Source organism: Temnothorax americanus, unplaced genomic scaffold (genome assembly GCF_048541705.1).
Source record: "Temnothorax americanus isolate GAGA-0224 unplaced genomic scaffold, ASM4854170v1 Scaffold8, whole genome shotgun sequence".
NCBI classification, from domain to species: Eukaryota; Metazoa; Arthropoda; class Insecta; order Hymenoptera; family Formicidae; genus Temnothorax; species Temnothorax americanus.
Window position 1 is genome coordinate 352,482 of NW_027509802.1, and position 27,534 is coordinate 380,015.

At 42.7% G+C, this 27,534-nt stretch overlaps 1 protein-coding gene across 3 annotated transcripts; it reads right to left on the reverse strand.

Moving 5' to 3' along the window:
• Window positions 1-519: 519 nt before the first annotated feature.
• LOC143907039 (protein FAM135A) lies at window positions 520-27,313 on the reverse strand. 3 transcript variants are annotated; one of them, XM_077423531.1, is made up of 18 exons: window positions 26,278-27,313; window positions 9,752-10,008; window positions 9,548-9,624; window positions 8,869-9,082; window positions 8,109-8,243; window positions 7,939-7,968; window positions 7,446-7,530; window positions 6,856-7,050; window positions 6,635-6,769; window positions 6,257-6,497; window positions 5,800-6,031; window positions 5,357-5,718; window positions 4,283-5,241; window positions 3,386-4,182; window positions 2,576-2,897; window positions 2,092-2,341; window positions 1,771-1,998; window positions 520-1,630 (listed from the first exon to the last, which is right to left on the reverse strand). In XM_077423531.1, the coding sequence occupies exons 2-18, from the start codon at window positions 9,826-9,828 to the stop codon at window positions 1,425-1,427; spliced, it is 4,545 nt and encodes a 1,514-aa protein (XP_077279657.1). In that variant the 5' UTR covers window positions 9,829-10,008; window positions 26,278-27,313; the 3' UTR covers window positions 520-1,424. The 3 variants fall into 3 exon arrangements, with proteins under 3 accessions (XP_077279657.1, XP_077279656.1, XP_077279658.1); XM_077423530.1 differs by having other exon boundaries at window positions 5,357-6,031; XM_077423532.1 differs by having other exon boundaries at window positions 2,576-2,777; window positions 5,357-6,031; window positions 26,278-27,312.
• Window positions 27,314-27,534: the final 221 nt, after the last annotated feature.

Genomic DNA, 27,534 nt, shown 5'->3' on the forward strand with positions numbered 1-27,534 from the left:
GTCCTCGTTTCACTGATCGTGAGACTGCACTGGGAGACCCGTTCGATCATCGTTCGAAACGCTGATGAGATCCGTCTCTCTCTCTCTCTCTCTCTCTCTCTCTCTCTCTCTCGAGTCCCCTCGTTGACGTAGATAGCTGTTTAACATCCCACGTCCTCGCCAATGTTCCTTCATCTTCAATTTCTTTACTCTACATTTTTATCTCTTTTTGCCTAATCATTTTCTCTTTCAGATATTTCTCTTTCTCTCTCTCTCTCTTTCTCTCAGCATCGTACTCGGCTCTCATCCATCCGCTCTTCGCACTCATCGCATTCAGCATTCACACTTATCTGAGGTTAACAATTGACATACGTTTCGTAACTTTCCTATACGACTAGACAATGTGTCGTTGCATTGTCTTATACTTTTATTTATTTTATTTGCATTATTAATATATTATTATATTTCTTCTTTTAATGCGTAGCTGTACATCGTGGAGAATTGAACCATGCGACAGAGCCCTTGCTCGCTGGAGTCTCGTTTCCTTTTTTTTTTTTTTTTTTTTAAGTACGTCCTCGAATTCAACTATCGGTTGTGTCGATGAATAATTTTCGTCCCCTTTTCTTCTACTTACGCGATCCGTTTTTCGCGACGATGTTGATAAAGCTGATGCGCCTGACGACCGCATCGTGTCCTCTCGTGATTGCTTCATTTACGCTAGGCCGCCAAACGCGCTGATCAGGTTTCGTTTCCATTTTTCTTCGAGTATGTGAAATTTTGAAGTACGTTGGATCACATTCATGCACGTCGCATCACTCATAGCGACGGCGTGCACGACACGCTGGAATTTTCCGAGCATATTATATTTAATTTTCGTACTATCTTGCACCTTTTCCGTGTTTCCTTGTCTCTTCTTCTCCCTCACCTTCTTGGTCGGTATCACTACTACTACTACCACCACCACTACCATCACTAGAGAGTAGGTCCGTTTCACGGCGAGCTACAAGTCCATTCGATTCGAACTCTCAATGAAGCGTTACGGGAATGAATCCGAAATTCGATCGTCATGACAAATGCGCGCGACCTTACCACGTCCGTGATTATGATCGGTATCATGATGGCACGTGAAAATCTAACGAATGTTCGATACTAAAATCGACGATCGACGGCGCGCGCCGCGTATTTTCGTGTAAAAAAGATCGGATTGCCTCGCTTCGGTATCCCGTTTGTTCCTTTGGAAGAAGACAGCTAAACGAAGAGAAAAAGCGAGGCAACGCTGGACAGGACGTCTATAATATACGCTAATCACGGGATGGTCGAAGTTGTCGCAAAGAACGCGACGCTTTCCGAATCCGCGCGCTCGAGAGTCCTTGTTTATTATTATTTTTTTTTATAATTAAACTACGATTAATTCTTTTTTTCATGTGCGCTAGACTGTTCTTTTCTTATCTGAAATATTTCAGTCCCGCGACCAGCAGGAACTTCTCGATGAAAAGCTCGGAGTCGAGGACGGCGATATGCGCGGCTCGGCCTATCAGAGCGTTCGCCGTCGGTGGTAGAGCGTGATGCACGTCGTACCTGACGAGACTAACACCGGGCGCCGACATCACGGGGTACAGAATGTTGTGCACCATCTCGCGGTACGCGGCACCTGGAAGAATCAGACGGAAGTCAACTCATTTAGAGTTAGAGTCTTTCATTATTAATCAATTAAATGACTTTACTCAATTTATTCATCTTACAATTAAAAAAAATCACAAAAACAAAATTGTCAATACTTAAATGTGATACCTTGATCCGTCGGATCGCGTACGGCAGCCTTGCAAAGTTCGATTCGAGCAGAATGCAAGGGCACGTATCGATCCTGGGCGCTGCCGCACAGCAAGACGTGTTTGAACTTCTGCAGATTGCTCTTCTGGCTCAAACGGAACATGAAGGAGCGCCTCACGTCCGGCGAGTCCTTCATGGCCAGTTGTAATAAAGATCCGGACTTCTTCCACTTCTGCATGAACCACATACCTAATGCAAATTGGCGACAAAATGAAAATTATATTCGAGACCGATGCTCTTGCAATATTAGTCGATGTTGTTTCGGATACTTATTAGGCTTACCTGCGTTCACCAAGCCGCTCGTGTTGTAAAGAGTGCCCAAGTGTGGTCCGCTCAAGCTGAGGAAGGTGTGTAGACGAGGAAGAAGCGGACGCAGCTGCGGTCGCGTCAGAGCGCTCCGGATGATTATGGTCCCAAGTGAATGCCCGATAAAACTCACCTTCCTCGGATTCAGACCCGACGTTTCAATATGGTAGAGAATTTCGGACACTAATCGGTCGGTCATTGTTTCGAAGTCGGAAAAGGTGTCTCCCTTTCGTATACAAGCAACACATATGACAGTTTATTAAGGAATTCTAGAATCTTTGGAAAGTTCTAATATTTCAAAAGTTCTAATTAATCGTTGTTATATAATTTATTAATACATGCATTGAGTTGAAAAAGTTAAAATTCGTTTGCAACACAGGAAAAACTGGCACAATTAATTTTCCTGCGATTAACTCTGAGAATTAATGTTCTAATAATTTGTTGCTTGAATGTAATTTACCTGATTTCTCTCGGACATCAGGAAATCCAAATGCGCCCCAGGTAGACCCAACTCCAAATACGTCTTGACGAGACGGAGATCGGCGGCATTACCGTCGAGACCGTGGACGCATATGATAAGGTGCGCACCTTCCGGCGAGAAGAGCCGATACTCGTCGCTGATATGGAAGTACGGCAGGGTCGAGGCCATGGTCGGGTAGTCACTAAGAGGCACATGGGATCTTAATGGTTGAACCGACGCCGACGGCGAGGAATTCAGAAGGTCACCGTATCCGAGGGAATGGGCACGTTTATGTGAATGCAACTGTGCTTCCTCGCGTTCTCTAGAGGGGGATAAGGTGGATAGAGAAGAGAACTTAACTACGAAAGACAGACGGTACCTTGCGAAACAACGCGAAAGCGAAATGCAAACGGCATTTACTGTTATAGCACTCTTAAGGAGGCGAAAGCGAGATCTCAAGAAGCATTTGTATCGCGTTTGTATCGCGCTGAGAAACAATAAGAAAGAAAAACCGGACTAAATCCCGTACCTAAATACCTACAATAAGCGTAACTCGAAGTTGTTGATTGATTAGTTGCCAGATTTTTAAGACTTTATGTTCCATTTTCCAAGCGTATTGTTTGAATTCTTCAGTTTGGTTAATGAAAAAAAAATCAGCAATATTAAATTGGGTTAATCTAAGCTTCACGGATTATTCGGGGACTCGTTTGGCTCGCAACAGCTTCGAATCTTGTTCCATGGACATTAGGTTTAAGGAAGCGGTTCTAATTGAGTGGGCTGATCGTTATTATGCGTAAAAACTCGGCGCACCTGTAGATCTTGCCGGAGAAGTTCATCTGCCTCTTAAACTCCTCCTTGCATTTCTTAAAGTTGATGAAATCGTCCTGCGTGGACTGCAACAACTTCTTGCCCTCCTGATAACAATCCAGGCAGATGTCCCTGGCGCCGTAGACACTCTCCCTGTCTCGATCCCGGTTTCGTTGCGGGCTGCAAGGCGCTGTTTTGTTCTGCTTCGGGCTCCTGGTCTGTTTCACCGTCTCGTACACATGGTAGAGCGGATTGTCGATCGGCGCCGGGGGATCGCGGAATTCCTCGGGAGGCGGCGGCTCGTCTTGGAACATCTTCGGCGGCGGTAGCCGCACCTCCTCGTACGAGTGCTCCTCCACGCTCTCCTTCGTGACGAGCGGACGATCTTTGCGCGGCACAATTTTCGACAGCTTCTGCCGCAGCTGCTCGCTCGAAAGCTTCGCTTGATTGCGACGCTGCTCCGAGCTGGAGGTGTCGCCGCTGCTGACCCAACCCGAACACTCGGACGTCAGGTTGCTCGAGCTCGAGCTCGGCGTGGGGCTGCTGGGCCTGGTGGACGGCGGACTGAGAAGATGCGGTATGATCGGCAGGTTATTAGTCAGACTGTCCTTGCTGTCGCGTATTGGCATGCAGGGCAGAGAGACCGCGCTGCGTGGCACCACCACTTTGTTCTGAGTCACCGGCACGCTGGCGCATCGCAGTCTCTTTACATTCGTCGGCGGCACTCCGAAACTTGGCGTGTCCAAAGGCGTCGTGCCGTTGGCCGTCGGTACCTCCATGGGCGATTTTATGGGTTCCATCTAAGCGAAGACGCAGAGAATATTAAAATAAAAATTAAATTACGTTTAAAAATAAATTGAATATACATTTTTGTATTATATTTTTGCCATTAATTCTTACCTTCAGAATAATTTTATTGTTGTTCTCTACTTCAAGGACGCTCGTCGCTGGCGTCGAAGAGGGATGACGGTACTTGGGCAAGGGGGCGACAGCGGGATCTTGATATGCCGGGGGTGGCGGTGCTGGTTTTCTGTTTTTATGACCGCACTTTCTATCACTTTTGTGATTGCTCTCCTCTATCGGGTGGTCCGTATCGAGGACGGGCGCTGAGTGCGGTCTTCTGTTGTGCTTATCTTTCCTTCTCTCGCGAGACTCCTTCTTCGATTCCGGTTTCGGGGCTATTACTTCGTAAATCGGCTCCTGAATCGCGTCCGCGTTTTTCTTCTCGGTTTGACCGCGTCGTTGCTTCTCCTCGTTGTAATTCTGGGCTACGCCGTTGCGAGACGATTTGGCCGATCGTTCCGCTCTTCTTCGAATCGGTCGATCTCGCCGAAAGTCGCAGCATTCGTTGCGCACGTCGTCGAGCAGCCGGTCCGTGCTCTTCGGCCTCTTCGGCTTGTCCATCTCGTCGCGAGTCCTCCCGCTGGTGCTGCCGTTTGTGCGATAGAAAAATGAGTCCGTGGTCGCGTAATAATTGGATCTCTTGCTCGCAGGATCCGCCAGATGCAAATGGCTACTTGTTAATGCGCTGCCATTCATGCACTCCGGTATCTCTGGGCGGTTCTTTTGCGTCATCGACGTTTTGCCGAGTGTATGATATCTGCGACTCTCGACGCCGTTCGTTTGATTGTACTTGGCACCTGTTTGATGTCCAGATTTCCTGGAGTTTCCTCGGTAAGTGACTCTATCCAACGTCGCTGTGTGCAGCGGCTGTGGATCCGGTAAAAAATCGCCATTTACATTCGCCTTGGATAGAAAGCTACTTTGGTCGTTTGTGGTCGTCGGTAGCGGTTGGCGAGTTCCTAAACGATGACTTCGTGGCTCTAGTCGTATTCTTCTAGTATCGAGAGAATGATAATCTATACGAAATAAATTTATCAGTTTGTTTCCAAGATTTTTTTCATATTAATTTATCAATATTATTTTGTCAACATTATTTTATTTTATCTTAAATCCTTGAATATTTTATCGTACCTTCCATCGTATTTGCCGACTTGCTTTCCGTCAAGCAATCTGGCAATTGACTAAGGTCCAAAGCGCCTATGTACGTTGGCACAGTTAGATTCTGGTCGCAAGATTTCGACGAAGGTCGATAACCGGGCAGATGCCCACCGGGCGGCAATTCGGGAAACATCACCGCCAGCAGTGAGCTAATGGAAGAGGATTGATAGTCGGACTGCTGCTGAGGGTTCGGTACCAGCAACTGCGTGGACTTGGCCCGAGGCAGGGGTATCACCGGCGTGGAGCCGAGAGATGGGTTCGGCGCGGAAGAAGCCTGCTGACCCGAGGGCGGGAAGAGGGTGCTAATGGACGGCACTGTCGACCTGGATTTCCCCCTGGAAGGAACCGTCGCGGGTGGCGTGACAATTCGACCGCCGCCACGCAGCCCCCGCGAGAACAATTGAGTCGACACAGACCTGGGCAGAGTCTTTGGCGATGTCCTGGACTGCAGAGGTGCCGCCAGCTCGGGACCCAGCTGATCGAGCGACTTGCTGTGCCTCGCTGGAAGCGTGGAAGGCGTCAGTATGAGGCGAGCCTGGATCGATCCGATGTCCTGAGCTGCGCCTTCGCTCCTGGGCGACCAGATACCCATGGTGCGCGACTCCAAAATCGCCGCTATGCCGCAGCTACAGTCGTCCATGCTGGGAACTAAAAGAAATATTTCGTGTAACCCATCCAAAAAATTTATACAGGTATTCTAGAATTATTATAAGAATAATTTAAATTAATTATATATTATTTTAGAAAATAAAAAAAATTGTGCTATAATATTTCTGCTTTTACTTGTAGTCTGCTATACAAATATCATAATATAATCTTAAATCGGTATTATATATATATATATACAGCAAATATCATTCTACATATACTTACCGCTGTTTCTGTGTCTCTGCTGCATGTCAGCGTACTGATCCTCGAAAATCAAAGGCAACGAGTGAAGATCGCCGTCCATTTCCGGACAATGGACAGGTAGCGGTGGCAACGACGCGAGATAACGCGATCTTCGAGCAGCCTCGCTTACCGCTTGATAAGACTGATAATTTGCGTCGTAACAGCCCGCTGCCGATGTTCTCGGGTTTTCTAATACGAAGAAACCCTCCGCGAATCGCTTCACCTGCAATTTAATAATTAATTGCAAATAAGCCACAGAATATATAAACACGTTTATAATAAATATTAAAAAAAATTTAGTATCGATATTGAACGTTAGTATTATATTTTTAATCTTAATAATTCGTGAGTTTCCCTTACTCTTAATTGATGATGGACTCGTGCTAAATGCTGATGAACCGCTTCTCGGCCGGAAAACGCTTCCAGGAAATGCTGCCAAAGAACGATATTTTGTGCGCAGAGTTGGGCTATATCAGCCTCCTCGGTGTCCATCAACTATAAAGGATGGATTTAAAAAGCATCTGCTAAAAATTAAAAAAACACGGTATAATAAAAAAAAAAAAAAAAAAAAAAACACAAACCTTTGTGATTTCTTTGTGCGTGTTTTGTGCGAGCTCGAGTGCCCTTTGTTGCCAAGAAGGGAGGAGCCGTGCCAAGTCGGACAAATCGTTCAGTAACGACTCCCTCGCGGCTAGGAGCAGTCTCGTGACTTCTTGCTGGACCAATCTCGCGTGCTGTATCCTCGTCGTCGATCCGACGCACCTCGTAGTGGTCTCCTGAAACGATTTACTTATTACTATAATTTATTATTAGATTTTACGCGAAAAAAAAGAAGTGTCAAATCAAAACTTACATACTCAAATTAACGCGTTTATTGTTTCATATATACAATAATCTATAATCTTACAAGAATTTCAACTTTTTATATCAAATTTTTTTCTTGATTAAATTATATGAAATAGTTTTATTTAAGCAAGTGTTCTTTGTTTAATATAATCTAAATTGTGCGATATAATCTCATTTCAAGATTCCCACGTTAAAACTAGAGATGATATTTTCAAATCAAGAATATTCTTTTTTTCTGTATTGAATAACATTCATGAATACATTCAATATCCATTTGGTAACATTATTATATTGTTGACTTGAAGATCACTTCAAATAAACTCACGATGTTTCCGAAGGTCGTCGCACCGCTGTCGCCGTTCGCCGCGGATTGCTTAAATTGCAGCCAGGGCTTGCCGCTTCGCGGGGCACTGCAATCATAATTCGATATATTGCAGTGCGTATTTATCCAGAGAAAATTAATTTTTATGACAAGTGTAATCGGTCGTATTTATCAAAAATTCATTTACTTCTATAGAAGTAATAACAAAAAATAAAAGCAAAAAATAGGCTATACGCGCGCGCATATTTATTATCCGGTTAAATATTTTTCAAATAACATAGCGATCATGTTCGTACCGCAATATTTTCATCAGTATCAAGCTTAAAAATTTGCGCAGGAGTCAATATAATCACTGCCTTGTAAATTCAAATTCGAGATAAAGTTAGTTGGGTTTAGAAATTCAGAAGTTGAGGAAGAAATAATAAATGTGCAAGTAGGTATTCGCGAGGAAAGTTCAGCCAGTTCTGAGCTTCTTTCAAAAGTGTCAAGAACTCACCAACTCTGCACTACGTGCAGTATGCTCTTCCTACATTCGCCAGGGGATGAAAGCACGCGGCCATAAAACAGAAAAAGGAACTCTCGTGAGGGACAACGTCGATTACGTCTACCGAGTGGTATTTGGAAAAAATTACGAAATGCGAGAGCGCGATCTCGTGCGATACTGACTTGATGTAGGGCTGATGAAGTGCCACGAGGCAGGCGTGGATCGTAATGGACACCGCGGCAAGATGAAAGTAATCGAAGAGCACCGGCAGATGATAGTGAAGGCCCTTCGTGGGTGTGAAGTTCAATTGCAACGCCCTGAAAAAGAACGTCCTATCGATCACGGGTGACACGATATATGGCGGCTCTCAGTCGAAACTATCATCGATCAGTTCGGCCCAATTCCAAATAGTTTGCAAACAAATATCCAACAGATGTCTGATAGATCTGTCTAAAATACATTTGACATATTACATCTTTTAGAGGTCTTTATACGAGCGCCAGAAATTGCTCGGAACAATTTTTGTCGTTACTATAAATCCACGTTAAATTTATTTAATATCTTCGCGAAAAAAAACTTAGGAACGCCATTATAATGTATCGTACAAATTGTATTTTTATTAACAAAAATTCCTTCCGTGTTTTGATACTATCTCATTGCATAATTGTCCAACGGTAAAGTTGTGAAGTAACTGAAGTAAACGAATGGTATAAAACTCTTGACTCATTTTACTCCTTTCATTTCCAGATTTATCCATCTTGTCACTAATTTATTCTCTCGTAAGTTCTTGTACCGTGTTCGAGAAAGTTCGCAAACAAGAGATAAGAATTGCGCGGCCGGCCTGATTGCTCAGGTCGCTCGCGATCCAACCCTTTGCGTGTCCCTGCTGTCGCCGGGAAACGGAATACGTCGGCGTTTCGTGTCAGACGGCAAGACGCTTACCTCGACGACACGCAAGCCATGTTGCCCGGCTGCGTCGGCTCGCTGAACCATAGCTCGACGCCTAGATTAAAGTGGGTGCGCGACAGGGCCTCCTCAATCTTGTGACTGTGCACGAGCACATGCGCCCGGAATAGTACGGAAGTGCCGAGTGTCACCTCCTCGTTCCTGTAGAGGATCTGAAAGCGCTTACTCGTGCCCGGCGCCTCCAGGGAGTCTGCAACACAACGGTGCGTGCCTCTCCATCGAATTCGACGTCGCTCGCCTCGGGGATAGATCGATCGATCGGGGGTGAACGGATTCAGCGAGAGAGTATAACATTCGCGTGATATGACTGAAGAGAATTTCGGGCGGTCCGAGAAATGATCGCGGGACTCACGCGATGCCCACGTAAGAAATAGAAATATCGATACATAAAGAGATAGAGAGAAATGTCTTAAAATACATGACTGTGGAAGACTTTTCATGAATAAAAATTCGGCAAAAAAATATTATATATCGAGATATTTGTATCATATTTATTTTGAATAATTATTGAAGGGCAGAGGGGAAAAAAGGGAGAAGAAATCTTATTGTAAGACATAAAATGTATTAGTGACTGTACGTGTGTTTGATATAGCATGCAAAATAAAATGCCTGTATCACAGAAACTAATTTGACTTTTGATCATTGAAATGCTTACGGTTTCGTGGTTGATTGACCTCCACTTTGACTGGCAACTTTGGCGATACTCTAAGAGCAGTTCGGATCTGGTAATATCTGCAATAAAAAAAAAGCATAAAATTCTTCTAAAGGACGTTCAAACCGGTCTTGGCAAGCAGCCGCGATATTGTACGAAGATACGGTGCCGGCGTCATATTGCGAGAAATACGAGCGATAATCTTACCCGCGCTGGAAGAGATCGACATTGTAGAACTTGCAGAGCTCGAGGGAGAACTCGAGGGTGGCCTGTAGATCGCTCATCTCGATCCTCGCGATGGAGAGAACCACCCCCGTCCCGTGCTACCCTGGCACAGCCCCTAATCGCACCAAGACCGGCTTTGCCCAACGCGATGACTTGCAAGCACGAAATTTTCAGGGCCTTGCCGAACCTCTCGGTCCGCTCCAGCCATCCTGAGGAGGAATCTCAGCGCCAAAGGTCCTCTGAAATAGAAATATTCGAGTGCTCAAAAATATAAAAAAAAAGGAAATTTACAGAGTCTATGTTGGAATATTGTATAAAATAATAATTGTATAAAGTAAATAAAAGCAATTATGTTATAATTCAAGTTGCTATTGTATTAATGTGACAATCGAAGTAAAATATATTTTGCTAGTTTGATAGTTCGATCAATATAACAATTCAACGTTCGAGAGATGCTTTAATATTAGTAACAACGTGGTATCGCAAAATATTTAATAGTTTCTCATTGTTAAGGACGCTTAAGGACAAGCCGGTATAAGCGCTTTTCATATTTCAAGATGTTACGTCGAGTAGGAGCCATAACCATCTCGTTAAAATTTCACGATATTCGTCGTTCCACGGCGATAAAAACATGAAGAGTGGCATGCCCACGTTTGCGTGTGCTATAAATAAATCGGCGACATCTAACTTAGCGATGGCCAAATTTAGCTCGGAATATACTTAGCCGCCCGGGCCAATTAATTTCTAAGCGGACTATCGTTACTTAGCTATATTGAAGCCCGGCTTGTAATGAATGTCGGTGGTCGGTGGAAGAACAACGACCGGACGTGTAGACGTGATCCGACAATGCGATGGCGCGGAGAGGGACAGGGTTTCAATAAACTTTTCTTTTTGCGTGTGCAAATCGATATACCGAAGACCGATGTATAGTCTATTCGCTTTGATGTATACGTAATGTTTATAGCGTGGAAAGTATTTCACAGTGATCCGCATTTCACTGCCAAGGACGTTTAAAAGCGCGCACGCGAATGCAATTATCCTTGTATAGTTTCCTACTTCGTTCCTGGGGGAAAGAAAGAGAGAGATTAATGGTTACGTATAATTCAGTTTTTCTAAGGTACGCTCAATAAAGAAGCAATAATGTATGGACAAAAATTTAATATAAGACCTCTAACTCCGATGATATATTTTACATTGAAGAAATTAAAGGAATTCTTCAGGAATTAAGAAGTTATACAAAATATACCTAGAACTTCTTCATGACTCCAAATCAATCCTAATTTTTCATAAAAAGCTCATTTCAGGTTTGTCAAAATATTTTGTGTCAAGGATTAAAATGTTGCCGAAAATGGCCCTTCATTTTACGCTCTTTTATTAAAATATTAAACTTAAAAATTCATTAAAACTTTGGATATAATTCCTAAATGTTTCGCATTATCCATTATATTATATATATTTTGTTTTTAGAGTTATAGTTTACTGCAACGTAAACTCTTGACGTTTATCCCCGTTTTTCGTTATTTCGCTTTTTCACTCAATATAAAAATACGCTGTAATTTATTGCCTTTGGTGATATACTGCCAAAACTACTATGTATAAAAAATTAAAAAGCGATTAATTTATTACATAACAGATTAATTTAATTACATACAATAACAGACACTACGTGTCAATGGATTAATCCCTCGCCTTCTCTCTTTCACTAGTCCAAGTTAATTAATTATTATGAGGAATGCCAATAGCGATATTGAAATATCATTTGCATAAGATTTGGATAAATAAATGAAGATATCGGCAGGGTAATCGCCGATAAGCTAAACGATCCCGATAGATTCATATAATCTGAGCGTTCCATTATGAATGTCATATACCTTTACGACTCTTTATCGATATGGATTATGGCGTGAGCGATTGTTTCAACGCGACAATCTCCGGCACGGGAAGCCGTTCTGAACTGCGCTCAGGGGGAAACTTTCTTAATTTACGCTCATCGATATTCCCAAGGCCGATGTATTTTCTCGACGTGCACGACGGTGCTCACGATGCCGGAAAGTGTTTCTTGGCGAACGCACTCCATTGCCAAGGCTGCTCAAAGGCCGCGTACACTCGGCCGCGCCTCTCTCCGTTTTAAAATAAGAAGATGGGCGACACCCTCTCAGCATGTCGACGCACTGGCAGCTCTTTTTTCCGCAAGTCCTTTTTTTTACGCAACAGGAGAAAGGTACAGTGACATAGATTCCTCGCATAAATAAATGTTTTTAAAAAGATTAAGAGAACTTTACGTTACCAATTTGTAAAATTGAAAGAAGGACCATGTTATTTAAATTAACAGACGTAAATAAGGACAGCTTTGCGATCTTGACATTTCATCATCGTTCCACGGCTCGAAGATACAGCCCGGAAGGGGCTTCTTTCCCAGCACATTTATTCACCCGGTACCCGAGTGCGAAGATCAACGACTCTGATTTTCAGAGTGGAAGGCATGAGAAAGGCGTCACCGCGACGGTGACTTGTCTTCCTTCATCCAAGGGGAATTTGTAGCTCCGAATTATCGTATAAATTGTATTAGAACTTACTCTTGGTGTGTTTAATTCGTGAAACGATATCTGGAGTTGCGCGTTAGAGTTAGAAGAAAATATTACCTAATTAATTGTAAAAGAATTATAATGAAAAAAATGTGAGTTCTCAATGGCCGCATCTAAAACTGCATAATCCTCTTGCGGCAGAAGAAATTCGGCTCCAGATCCATCATCCGCGCTAGCTACGCTGAAACGCGGAAAATTTCGCTTTTCCTCTTCCCCGTAAACCACAAAAGTTCGCGCGGGTTATTTCTAAGCTTCGCCGTCGAAATAAAGTCCGCCCAATAATTTAAAGGGTCGGATTTTCCCTAAGTCGCGACAAGAGGCAGAGGAAGAGGAGAGAAACGAACGCGCGGCTGCTGCTAGCAGACAGCTGTGCTCTGCCACTTTTAGCTTGGCCACGTAATCCAGTTACGTGTGCATGTGTGTAACCGATGAAAAATAGCCGGGCGACATTGCGTGAATTCCTGAGATACTTCTGAATTCCGCCTTTAGTGACGTCTTTCTTTCGGTAATGCCAAAAACGGTCTCGAAATTAATGATGCTTCTTACACACAGAATGCGTTTCTTCATAAATGTTACATATGTACAAATAAAAATTTATAAATTATATTTAGATATATCTTCTTTAATTTGGTATATTGTAATTATTATTTTTTGAATAGTTTATTCTTAAAGGATTACTCCAGAAAGATAAAATGTTATTGTTATGTTTTTTATGTTCTTCCTGTATTTCCAAAACATAGTTTTATATTTATTATGCAACAGCATTTTTTTGTATAAAACTTAAATCATATTATAGAGAAAAAACGAGTTCCTATATAAATTTGATGAAAAAATATCCATATCCCGTGTTATTAACGTCATCCTTTGATGCTTTTTGCATTACCAACGTGCCATACTTCGATCTCTATGCAAACGCGAGAGCTTCGAGTCCATCGCTTTGATATGTCTTATAAGTTATACATGTTCTATTCGATTTGTATGCACAATCCTTTACGTCCTCAACTGTCACACAGTTGCGTTTATCCATTAACTTATAATAAATGAGTATATTTAAGATTACAGATTGCAAGACTTTTCACGGGAAAAGTGATCTAGAAGAATTTAATTGTTTGTCACATATTTATCTTCTTTCTATCTCGATTCTCATAGAAATAGGTAAATGTTTCCAAAATGTAACGAAACGTTTGGTATTTGAAACATTATTCCAACAATTATTATTAATATTATTAACTATTAACCGTTAGAATATTTCAGAATATTTTGTAACGTGACAACGCGCGTATATAAAGGGTGTGTCCGAGTCTGCGTTCTGAACAAATTTTCAACGAATTTTTTTTAAAATTCACACTAACGAGTAAATTTTTAACGAAGGACTCGCGAGGCGTTACCGCGTTTATGCAAAAAAAAAAAAAAAAAAAAAATGCATCATCGCTTCAAGTTCCTCGCAATAGTTTGCGATGGGACGAAGTCACGCTCTCGTGTACGTCAAGCGCATTTCAGTCGCACGAGGGTTAATCGTGCTCGAGCGCTCTCCCGCCTCGTGTGTGCGCTGCTCACACGATATTTCTAGCCCCGAGGCCGACGCACCGTGTGGCCCAGATTAACGCCTCTCGGCGATACCGGCCTACATCGACCGACGACGTGCGTATTTACGTATGACGATACACGACGACCGAAGCGCGCTTTTTACTCCCGTGTGCGCGCGAAAACGCGAGCGAGATAAAAAGCGCGCGATGCACACGGCGCGACCGAAATGCAGTGCACGTGAGAGAAGATTTGAATATTCTGGGTATCGCGCGACGACTCTTCTTTGCAGTTCCGGTTTATCACATATTTCCGTTTACTTCCGCGACGGAATTCGAACGATGTAACGATCCATTATTATTTCGTTTCACGCTCGCTACGGAGCATCCCTTCGGCTGGCACTGGATTCATCGCATTTCGCACTTTCGAAGGCATTTCCACGGCTGAGGCAAATACGAGCGATTCATTTATTGCGCTCGCGTATTATAGGTATATCAAATTACGAGAAATGAAAAATTCTTCTCGAAACTTTATTACAGGAGAAAGGGGATTCCAACTTTGTCCAAAGAATGTATTGTTAGAGTAAATGGACTTTAACATCCTGCGATCCTGTAAAAGTAAAATTCTTTTATGCAACACGTGCATGGAAAGTGCCCCATTACGCACGCTACGCGTGCGTGATAGACCACTTTCCAGGCACTTGCAACATAAAATAGGGAGTGTAAGTCGTGTGTAAAGATGAAAATTCGAGCCTTCGGCTCGTGCGTAAACTCCGCACCCGGGAATTTTCATCTTACGACGCTTGTTACACAAATAACTATTTCCAAATAATAATCTTCTCGAAGAGATTTTGAAAGTCAAAGACTGCAAATTCGAAAGTTCGCGGCTGAAAGCTTAAACTACTGAAAATTTCATTCTTCGTACGTTTATGGCTGCTCTCGGATTTACGGGGAGCGCAACTTATAATTTTATGATATTCGCGCCTGAATTCTTCGTAAAGTTAGTTTTTAAATGACACAACAAAAAACGGCAAAACTGGCCGCTGAAAATAGAGCCTGAAAATGTATAGCTTCGGTGTCGCGGTACATCCACAAAATAGAATAAAAAACTTCCTGGTTGAGCGTTAGCAGGGGATTATTGTGTAACGTGTAACATTTTGCCGGAGTGTAATCTCCTTTCTATAAAATTGATTTTCTTCCCGATAGACTTTGTAGGTTAAATTAAATATACGGAACTATAAATATACCGGATGGAGGATTACTTCTTATGTACCAAAGGTTCGTTTTGTGACCGCGTGAGAAACGGAGAATTATAAAACAACGTTCCTACGCGATAATAAAAGCTGAGAAATCTACAAAAAAAATTTCGCAAGTTTTAATTTAGTCGCGTAAGTCGGGAAACTTTGTCGTCTCGTTTGAGTAATTTAGAAAATTACTCTGTCATAACATGCACGTAGCATAGAGGTCTATATCTTTCTCCTTACTAGAGGCGTTTCTCTGTACTTTCCCTCATTTTTATTTATTTTTAGAGCGCCATAGCTATCTTCAAATTCACTTCGTCAACAACCTTTCAGCAGATGGATATCAAAGCGGCTTTTTCTGCCAGTGTGTAATCATCGAGTCGTCATTGCGCGACTTCGCAGAAAACGTGAATAGCGAAGCATAATTGAGCAGTTTATTTTGAAGCCGACGCAAATGAATTTTCGAGACACGAAATGTGTCATAATTATATTTATTTGTATATATTTCAAATATAATTTATATGCAATTTTGTACGAAAAATATAATATCAGTTGATATATATATATAATCTATTATCATTACATTGTGAATGAGCTTTGTCGCAAATTGCAACCTTTTCAAACATTTTATTTTGCCTTATTAAAAAATAAATAATTTAATTACACATAACTAAAGCGTGCAGTTTTCCGATATCCCAAATTTTATTTCCTAGCAACGTTATATCTAAAATTTCGTGTGATTGTCTGTGAAGTAATCGCTCTTTGCACTCAGCGAAATAATGGAAAAAGCTTAACGGTTCCGCTCCTGAACGACCAACAGACATTGAAGTGCTATCGGGGACTTATTAGCTTCGCCAGTTATCCCATCGATTATAAAATCGCATGCGCGGTCGCCAAATGAAAGAGACGGAAACGTCAATCGTCCATCAGAGTCGCCCCTTTGTAGTATAGTGACAGAGGAAACAGGCACTAACAAGGAAAATTGAAATTTCGTATCGATTAGCGCGTCGTTCCGCGACGAATTTCCATGCCGCGTCGATCCACCCCCCAGGTCGTCTACCTATCGGCCGACCGCCGCCCTTTTGGCCAGACAGGCCAATATATATATTTTCCACCTCGCATTTTGCCACTATATGCATACAAAGGCATAATTATTAACAATGAAAAAAGAATTAAATTATTTGCTAGGATAATTATTGTATGTATAATTTTGAGAAATAAAATTCGAGAAACGTTTGCGCGACGTCTGCAAAGAATCTTAAATCTCGAAAACAGTTCAATAAGATTTGCGGCTCGTATTTCTCGAGCGATTTACCAGCTTCTTCCTGGCAAAAAATGTACGATCTAGCGCAATGTTTCTTCTTGGCTATTTATCCATTTTACTTATTCAGGGATCCCTAAAATGTTTCATCTGTCGTAATCTCGCTGTACAGTCTACGCGCGATTGATCGCCAACTCGGGCTTCCGGCTTACGAGGCGCCCGGGACTCGATCGTAAAAATGTAACGGAGAGATTCACCGAGTTTCATGACCGCGCGCGGAAAATGGGAAATTAATCATTTTGTCGCGGGGAAAAAAAAAGAGATCGAACGAGGGAACGTACTCGGTTTTGCGTGCCTTTCCCTGCGCGGAACGCTTCCCAATCTCCCGCGTCTTTGACCCTTTCCCTCGGTCGTTTCCCTCGGAGCATTTAACCCCCGACCTTTTTCGGTTCAGTCGCTCGTATTTAGTTTAGACCTCGTATGCTTTGTAATATTAAAACACATTTCCCGGTAGATTCGTGCCTTCCGGAGAAGCGTTTTCGAATCCAGGCTTCGAAAGTCGCTTCCGCGATGGACTTCAAAGCGAAAAGGCGAATATAAGTAATCCCGGAGCTTTTGGACAAGAACGCAATTTCGAGCTTATCTTACAATGCATTTACATTAGCTCTTTGATCCATTCTCGGAATTGCTTTCAGATTAAAGCAACCTTGCGTGAATGTGTGTCATTATTTATGTAAATTATCACTTTCATTCAATTATTTTCATTTATTTATTTAACTGAATCATCACATCGACAATGTAAAACTCACCCAAGAATTGTTCAAACAACATTGATCGTTGATTTAATCAATTATCAAGTTGACTGTTCTTATAATAATGAACTGTTTGTGATTCTACAATGTATAAATCTTCTCTCTCTCAAGCAGAAGCTATTATTTAAATAAATTTGTGTCCTATTCAAAAGCACGCCGCACGCGTATTTTTATACGAAAATCGATATTTATATCCCCCGATCAAAAGTAACTTCGACGTGCAGTTCGATCTGCAAAGACTTGAAAGCACGTCTATACTCTTGTGCCGGTAAATTTTTTATTATATTCTCGTTCCGCTCTTAAAATAGCGGCAGTATCGCGCTAGATTTGCTGCCATGCGCGCTCGCTTTTAAGATATATTAAATCGTAATCTGTCGCTCTTTTTTCGATCAATCCTTCGAAATTCCTTCCGGCGGCGGATATTCACGCGTTTCGCCTTTGACTCTCGCCCTCGAACGCTTTCGAGGGGAGGCCTGGATATTTGATGAAACTTCTTGCCCACGGCGTATATAAATGTTGCAAATTTAAAGATTGACTCGGATTGCATCAGCAAACTTAACGGAAAAGAGAGTACGCGAATATATGCAAAGGAGGTCTTTGACCTCGACTTTTTGGAAAGTGTATTCATTGTGCTTTTTAAAAATATATCGTAATTGACTTGTCAGCATGATAACTTTCGAAACTTTTAAGTCGAATGTTGAAGTAATATGGAAACATTACTCGTTATTGTCGCTAAGCTCTTACTGCAAAGAAAAAAAGAGAAATAGTAGTAAACTAATTTATGACGTAATAGATAAGTATTAAAAACAAAGAAATGTTATATGTAAAGTATATAATGATTTTATTCGTAATTTCTCTGTTTCTAAAGTCTGTCCAAAGTTTCCAAAACTTGTTTAAATACACTACATAGAAAAATTAAGAATTTTTGTTTAAAGAATTCAAATTTAAAAAGTTTATACTGTGAAAATTGTTTTAATAAAAATCCGTACAATGTGACGTGATGTAAAAAGAAGACATTAATCCTTGATCGAAAGACAATTTCCTTTGAAGCTTCTTCGGACTCAATGACCCTCATTTTTACTCACAGGAGTTGCGTGCGTGTTTGGGCAGACGTCTAGACGGTTTCTATCCGATGAAACGGCGGCGGCGTCACCGTGTAACGCGTAATCAAAAGTATTTCTTATCTTCGAGGCATCGTACGTGGCGCCTCGCGACATCGGATCGAACCTCGAGGTAATCTCGAGGTCTATACCGCCCGGCTTCCTGCGTTACCGCTTATTACCGTAATAAATATATCGAGAGGACCCGGTGCTCCGTCGGGAAAAAGAGTGAGCTGGTAACTTCGCAACGAGGCTACCAACCGATCGCGACGATTTACTCGACACTTCATGGGTTCAATTCACTGGGATTTCTCGGCGTCCTTTGAACGCGACAAACATGAGATTGCATTGACAGTGTAGATACAATATAATACTAGATATTTTATATCACTAATAAAGATTTTGATTTTCTTTAATCACGGATTCTATAATATAGAAATATATAATAGAATTATAAAAGAATAATAATCTTATATAAGAAACAGGATCATTGACAGAAACGCAACAAAAAGAATTCTATGCCTTAAATAGAACGACGGAAAAACTACTGTTGCTATTATCTTAAAAATTATTTTTTTTTATTCTACCGAAAATTTCAAATAAGCATGATTATCGTAATTAAGATAAGCAGTAAAATTATATCAATTCTTTTTTTAGCATATATAAAATTTTTATTTAGCAGTTTCTGAACATTTAATATTCACTGACTTGATCAAAATTGTCTCACATCAGTTTGACGTATATAGTATTGTCATAACAAAATTGATCGTCACACGAATGATTGCGTGATAAGATAAAAGGAACATATGTGAAATCAACGCTGGGTCCTATAAAAAGCATCTTGTTCAAATCCTACTGCAAAAACGTCGTTATTCAATGTAATGTAAATTCAAGATGCAAATTGCTGGCTGTTTCGCTCATGGAACATTCGCGTCTACCGTTTTCGTCGTACGGTATCGCAAAAACCTTCTCATTTGCATCTTGGATTTACATTAGTGTTCGCTGTGTAAACGTGATTTTAGCGTCTACCATATCCGAGACATGATGTCACAAGAAATCTTTATTAGTAACAACTGCGTCATCTCTGCCGGTTTGCCGCGCGTACAAAAATTCGGATTGTGCTGATAGTGCGATAAATGTTAAATCCCATTACTCGGCGCGGCGTGGAAAGAGATTTCATCATCGCGTATTTCTCCAGTGAAATGCAGCCTCGCCCAAAAATCTGGAGCACTTTAATAAATGGCAGCTTAAATTAATTAGAGCCGAAGCCAAAGAGCCAAAGCCACATAAGCTAAAAATATTATAATAATTTTATGAAGTATATAATTGTTATAAAAAATTTACGATCTTTTTTAATACATGTAAGCTCCATGAAGCTATTACTGATATAAACAGTAGGAATTGCTATATTTTATATTATATACGTTTTCTTATTTTTTTGTATATAAATAATACAAATAAATAATTTTTTGGTATTATATTATTGGCTCCGTCGTTCAATCATTTATTCGAATGTATTAAAAAATTGAAAGGCTGAACAACAGAATCCCTTTGAACCTTCTCAAGCTCGAAGGATCCTTTTTTTCTCATTTCGTCCGAGCCATTCGAAGAATATTCTTTTTGCGCTTCTCTCGTTTCTCTGGAATAAATGCGCGCAAATTATCGCCAGAAATCTCCGGTAACCGTTAGAGAAACGATACAGAGCGCTCATCAATACATAAGCAATCTTTAATATGTATGTCTTATGGCATTGGCAAATTTTTTCGTTAGATATTATTTAATATAATTCTATATAAAGATGTTAAACGTTTGAGGTGCGTCTCAAGCATGTTAAAAAAAAATGGAAAAAACACTTAAAACTTGTTTTTAATAATTAAAGATGAATTTATAAAAATTAAAGATGAAGAGAAATCGCGCGCACACACACACACACACACAAATTTAATTAAATTGGAAACATCAATCTTAAAAATCCACAGGTAAATTTATAGTAAAAATAAATCATCGTAACTTTAGCGATATATAAAATGTAAAATTAAATTTTATACGATATGATTTAGAGTCTGACCGAATGCAACACGCGCTCATGTTTCTGCGCACGTGTTTTCTCCTTGAACCGATAAACCGGCGGTAGTTCAACAACCACGCGAGCGTGAGCTTGAGAAGTTTCACCCCTTGGACGATAAAACGGCCTTTATTGCGGGAGATATGAACACGCATACCCACAATCCTTTTCTTCTCACCGTTCCGCGAAAGATCTTCGATAATAATCGGGGTGTGTTTTCTGCACGCGAGCACCGATTTTTTTTTCGTATATCTTTACAAGCGGTGCAACGATAACGGGAGGTGATAAATTTTCGCGCGGTCTCCCGGCGACCAGCCGGCCTATCTCGTATAATCCGTTTTAATAATCAAGGTCGTAATTTCTAAATTTGTATCCGGACTTTATAAATTACGCGGCGTCTCGCAATGCGAAGCTGCAGTACGGTGAGTTTCGAGCTTTCCTGAAAATTTCCGTCCGGTCTAGAATTGTGAGTCTTCCCGATTAAAACACGTCGAAGCATCAAGATTTCTCGAAATCGAAATTATTGCTTCTTGCAATTAAAATTTTTGGAATGTCATCAAATAAAAGCCACATAATGTTACTTAAATTGAACTAGATTACATTATTTCACACGTTTAATCTGACGTAAAATTAACAAAATATTTAGTATCGAATACCAGAAAGCTGGTAACAAATAGTAGTCTGAAAAATTGATCTCAAAGATTCCGTGATTAAAATTTAGTAGGTCCTTAGTTCTCTTGTATAAACACAATGCACAATGCACAGTACAAGGAGATTGCAAGTACACACAAATTGGCAAGTATATCAAATAAATAGTCGAACCGATTCTTCTTTTGTTCCCGCCACCTCGCGCACGTCTAGATCTCATTTTGAAGCGGAATTGTTCGTTTCGTGCTGAGCAATTCGCCCGCTAATCACCACGGTGGAACGAGCCAAGAATTTACTATACCGTGGCCCGGAACTTCTAACCGCATTGCCACTCATTATTTCTCGAGCTGCTTCTCGAGCAGATCGCGGGCCACTTCGATCTGCTGACACATCGCGATCTATCGACATCTGACTTAAATCGTGGCTAAGTAAATCCCATTTGGTCCGCTAATCGTCTACAGTCGTAATTACGTTTATGTTCTCAAAACGAAACTGCCGCATCTTAATTATTGAAAAGAAAAGCCTAATGATAAAAGTTACCAGCATATTTTACCCGTTTTATTTTTCCCGTAATAATACCGATGAAAAACAAGAAGGGGAGTAATAAGTTGCTAGTTTTAACAATCGCATTTAAGAGTCGAAGAGTCTCATCTATTATTCATCAACAGAATCAAATCGTTTCAGTAACCTTTTTAAAACTCGTTGGACAATGTGTTTCAATGGTCATAGTAATTGCGATATTTCTTATGCAATAAAATAATACATTTCACGTTCATTACTTAACAGAACAAACAATCGCTTACGAAACTCTTGTTACAAGGTATTACGAGGCTCTGACGTAACGCGAATAAAAGTACACGTACGATGTATATATATATCGATACGCTCCAACTGCCGTACAGTCTGTTTTATGTATACAGCTATAGTATAACACGCCCTACATAGTATATATACACTCTGGCATCCTTGCATTCTGATATTCTTTCGAGCACGTATATACATATATATTATATATACTATATACGTCGGTTCAATGACCATCCCGATCAAAGATTGAAAATGACACAACCACCCGGCTTTTTCTCTTCGCGATAAGGTTTCAGGTCGAATAGAGCACTCCGGCTGATTGCTATTAAGACCGGAAGTAGGTCAAGACAATAAGAGGCCCGCAGGAAAGTTATAATTCACGAGTGCGCGGTTTCAGGAAAAGAAAATGGCCAGGGTAGCGACCGAGAAATAAGTTTTTGGCAACAATACGAGAGCGCGTTGGCATCAGAATACCTGTCGGAGTATGAAAAGAGAGGACGGCTTGCCTCGGCGAGCAAAATTTATTTTTGAAATAAAACTGAGAATGATACGTGTATACGAGGTGTTTAGGTACTGTAGTTTTCGAGTTACAAATAATCAAGAATTAGATTTTTAACTTGCAAAACAAAAATAACAAATCTTTATCGCTTAAATTAAAAACAATTGAATTTTTTCATAATTCTAATATGTGAGTCTCAGGATATTTAATATTGTATGTTATTGTATGTAAATTGCAACAAATAATTTGTTAAAATATTCGTCAATGTAATTAGAAAGTTCTAAAATATTTTATAGACTTATGCCACAAAGAGCCAGTCTTTAAATAAAATAAATTAATCAAGTTTTAATCAGCATCGTTTTCAATCCCTTAAATATCTAGCAATATTTTCTCGAATTCCATCAATGGGATATCAGAGCCATCGTACACTTTCGTCGGTTCGTCATATAGGCTCCCCATTGTTAGTATTCAGTTTAGGTATTTCGCGGTGTGCATTATTTTTTGCCAGGAGAGAACTCTGGGGGTGGCGAAGAGGGCGAGGAAAAGAGCGAATTATTTCCGCTGGGGAACTCGTACCAGCCTGTGTACGCGATCCCTCAACTCGAACGCTGCTCCATATCGGTTGACCTTTTCTGAAATCGGTCACGCCTCAGAAATGTCAGGGTATTACTATCTCTCTGCGGCTGTGAACTTTGGGCTATATACATCTGTTACGCTATTGAAGTCATCGTACTGCGCGGCGGCGCGGCGCGGCGGTGGCCGGGGTCGCTCGTAGGAGGCGGATGGGATGGAATTTTCCTAGGAATTGGTTCCATGCCCTTTATCTCGTTCGCCTCAACTAATCGAATGCGACTACTAGACAGACAGTAGGTATAATCGATAACGGAATAATGCATGGTATACCGGAACATATTGCGGTCGAGGGCGCAAAATAAAGGCGCGTTTGTTTAATAATAGCTAATCGAGCGACCGATTTTAGATTCCATTCATTTCTACGAGAATTGATTTACTGAATGGCGGGCTTATTAAATTACCCACATAGCTGTGATCATGCTGCGAACAGTGAAATCTGTTGATACGAGTCTATTACTTTCGATTACAGTTAAAAATATATACATATATCGATGTTTGATGTATTATGTCGTTGCATTATTGACATTTCGATTTATTTTATTTTCGTTCGAAGGCCTCTAAATAAGATATACAGTTACCACCCTATGCAGGCCGCGCACAAAGAGAAAGTAAATGAAGCTTCGTGACTCGACTCTGCAGTGCATGACTACGCACGTTGAATGTTATACCGTTGTACACGCATTCGCTGACTTTACGGGGAGATTTTACGGGGGCCGAACTTCCGATCCCGACGAAGTTAACGCTACATTAAACGCGGTGCACGACTCATATCATGTTGCGTAACTAAACAAACTCCCACGCGATAACAATATTAAAAACCCAAGTAGACTGCAAAATTAAATTCTACCCAGCCAAGTTACGTAGCCATCAGCGTAAATCCACTTGCCGCTTTCACGATCGCTTTGCAATCCCGCGCAATTGTTGCAGATTTGCAGTAGTTTTTTTTTCACGATCATGGGAAACATCGCGCGTTTTGCGAAATGATAGATAATACTTGATATAATCGTAATAAACAAAAGATTTTCTACAAAATCACGTCAATATTAATGTCGATTTCAAACCCGCTCAAAAGAAGTTATTTTCATTACGTTCTTCCCTTATTTCTCATAAAAAAAATTACTCTATTCAAAAATTCGAAATGTATAATTTAATTCGAGTTTAAAAATTTTTTCGAAAATATATAAAAAGATCGAAGAACGATCCAATTGTTAAACGATTGAAATAGAAAGGTTATTAAAGCTATATATTTGAGTTTATACGCGCTGTCATAACTTCACCAACGTTTAGAAACTTCCCCAGCTAGACACGAGTATGCTATTTACTTGGCAGATACTCAGAATAGCGCGACTATAATCCCTTCAAGTGTGATAGCGGCACGCACGCGAGAAAAGGATCGACGAGCCGACGCGGTGTCGCAAAGTATCGAGAGGGAACATTGATCGATCACTTCTTACGAGCTTTACCGCGACGGTGGTTATACCGAGACGGTGGTGTCGGCAGCATCCGTAACCTTGCTAAATTATTGAACGACCATGCTAGACGCCGCGCCGCGCCGTCCATGCCGCAGTCATGGGCAATTCCGCGGGATATGTACATTTCCGGCCCGCATATAAAATCGACGTGCCAGAAATCGTATCGATGGATTGAGATGGCGTGACGTCGAAACGCAGATTTGAAGAACCTATGCATACGCAGGTATAGTAAAAGGAAGTGTGACAGAGAAGCAACGGAGTAAGAGAAAAAAAAGACGGAAACCGCTCTCAAAAGTTACTTCCAAGTTCCTTCAAGGAAGATTCAGTACTGCAGTGGAAAATGCGCTTGCATGCTAAATGTAATTTAATTTTCAAATATTAATAACTTAGATTTCTAGTCATTTTGTCTGTTTAAAGATTAGAGATAGACATGTCAGATTTACATCGAGTGGAGACTCTTCTCGCCCGAGAATAACGATAAAAAACCAGTCAATCACAATCGTTGAGGTTGAGATTGAGGCGCGTCAGAGAGAATTTCATCGAGTTGTCCCGGTGACCCGATCGACGAACCTGCATTTAAATAAATTGACATTTTCCGATTCACGTGCACATAGATGAGGCAAGATAGCGGTTACTTCCGTGCAATAGCAGGAGAGGATGAACGTGGACGAGAAAGAGGGGGGGGGGGCAATTTAAAAGCCGCGGCTCAATGGGGCACGATGACGTAGTTAGCGCGCGGCTTTTCTGTCGTCTCTCTAAAAATGAGTGATAAAAAGAAGGTGACAGAGAAAATGGAAGAGGGAGATAAAAAGAGTAATCTGATATAATATCTCTCTTTAGCGAGGCTCGAGACTAATGCATATGCGGTGATAAAGAGGAAAAAAATAATGGGGGGAAAGAGAGAGAGAGAGAGAGAGAGAGAGAGAGAGAGAGAGAGAGAGAGAGAGAGAGAGAGAGAGAGAGAGAAAAGATTCCCTCTCAGGTGGTCGACAAGCCTCGAGTATTATTTCTGGTATTCACGTACGACACTCGTGACGTATGACGATGGAAGGGTTGCGTGAAGGAGGGCAGAGAGAGAGAGAGAGAGAGAGAGAGAGAGAGAGAGAGAGAGAGAGAGAGAGAGAGAGAGGGAGGGAGGGAGGGAGCAGAGTACGCGTGCACAGTAACCCCTTTCCTCATTGTTTGTACGGGATTCTCGTTTGTATTCGCGAAAGAGAGAGATCAGAGAGACGCTTCACGCACCGACGATTTCGGTTTGCAAAAAGCAACGAGGGGAAAGGGGTAGGGGAGAAAAAAGATACGAGGAAGATACGAAGGGACGGGGGTCGCGGATGGCCGAGAATCGAGGGAGGCGCGGGGAGAGGCCGCGAGGGAGAGAAATCGCGAGGGAAACGAGAGACAGCGGTATCCCTCCGTGGTGACCTCCCCCTCCTCCTCCTCCCCCCTTCCCCCCTGGTCGCCCTCACTGTCAGCGTAAAGCGGCGTTCCCTCGCCCCAATTACCGTGCCCGGCGCGCACAACGCCTGCCGTCCACGCTCGTAATTTGCATCCGACCTCTATTTCCTCGCGGCGAAGCGCGATGCTGCGCGCGCGAACTCGTCATCGTCATCCCGAACCGACGTTCGCGTCGTCCTGGACGACGTTCCAGGAAGTACCTATGCGCGTCGGCAACATTCGAAACGATCTCGTTCGAGAGTTCGCGAACGATTGAGTTCAGCACGCACGATGAATATCGTTCTAGAGGCGAGGACCTGTAATATATCAAGTACTCGAGATGATTCATCCCCGATGAAACCTGGCGAACCTCGCCTAGATGTATACGCGGGGTAAACGAAGCGAAAATAAGGATATCGGTTACTCACGAGGCACGAGGTCATCGATGAGGCGGCCAGCGGCGGGTTGACATCGACTCCGGGATGACGATCGACGACCGAGGGACATCCTTCCGGTCGTCTCACCTCACCCTCTCTCGCCTTTCCCGCTCTCTTCGCTACTCCGAGAGATACTCCGAATTTACGGGGATGTCCCGCGGGACCCGGGCGATCCTCCCGTTGTCGTCGTCGTCGTCGTCGTCGCGCGCTCTCAGACAACACCCACTTTCTCACCTGGCCTCGTAACCTCGGAGAGAGAGGTAACCACTTTCCTTCCGTCCCGTCGCTGATCGCAGGGGCGCAGGAACGCTATCCTCCGTCGTCGTCCTCGTCGTCGTCGCCGACAACCACCACAACCACTGCCACCGTGAACCGCCGTCACCACTGCCGCCGCCGCCGTCGCCGCCACCGCTGTCGCCGTCGTTGTCGCTGGCACAGCCACGACAGGCAACTAACGGCAGTAGTAACAGACGTCAGTCATACCACCGTCAGACAGTTTCGCACCCCTTGCGTGTCGCACGTGAGCTCCCCGTACGTTCCTCTCCCTCAATCCCTCTACCGCCCTAGTATGCCCTTCCCCTCTTTCCCGCCTTTCGTCGGGCGCGAGCTATCGACTCACCCCCGTTGGCAATTAAATCGTAGCTCGCCGCGCGCGCCGGCGGATCTCGCGTTGTCTCACAGGATCTCGTCCCGCTCTCGCGCGGCCGTGTGCCTCCTCACATCGCGGCGCCGTTTTGCGTACCGTTTCGCGCGCAAGAACGGTGGTGCACGATGAACGATGGCAGGAGGAGTAACGGTAACGGAGGAGCGACGCCGACGCGCACGTTCCGCCGCGACCGTCGCATCAGTGGCCGGTGTGGCGTGGCGGTGTGGCTGCGCGGCGCGATATACCCTCGCTACTTCGCCAGCGGTAAGCGCCGCCGGACCAGCCGAAACCAGCCTCCCTTCCTCTCCTTTCCCCCTCTTCTTCCTCAATCCTCCCTGCTCTCCTCTCTCGCCGGATGCCGATCCAGTTGCTGACTGGTCGCTCGCTGACTGTCCTAGGGAGAGAGCGTACGCGACGCGTACGCGTGACCGTGGCACGCGCGTGCCCCGGCATGCGCCGATGCGCCCTCGACGCGCGCCGCGCGAGCCCCACGGGTCGCGGTCGCGGACACCCATGGCGTCATCTGGGATTACTCCGGGGTGGCTGTGCCTGCATCCGCGCGACCCGCGACCCGACCCGACTCCGGGAACAACTGCCCTCTT

Excerpts from the sequence above, each read along its gene's own strand:
- LOC143907039 (XM_077423530.1), bottom strand. The coding sequence starts at position 9,828 with ATGAGCGATCTACAGGCCACCCTCGAGTTCTCCCTCGAGCTCTGCAAG. Across the intron at positions 6,498-6,634 it reads GAGTCCATCATCAATTAAGA|GTGAAGCGATTCGCGGAGGG; the intron begins GTAAGGGAAACT and ends ATTAAATTGCAG. Across the intron at positions 2,898-3,385 it reads TTCTCCGGCAAGATCTACAG|AGAACGCGAGGAAGCACAGT; the intron begins GTGCGCCGAGTT and ends ATCCCCCTCTAG.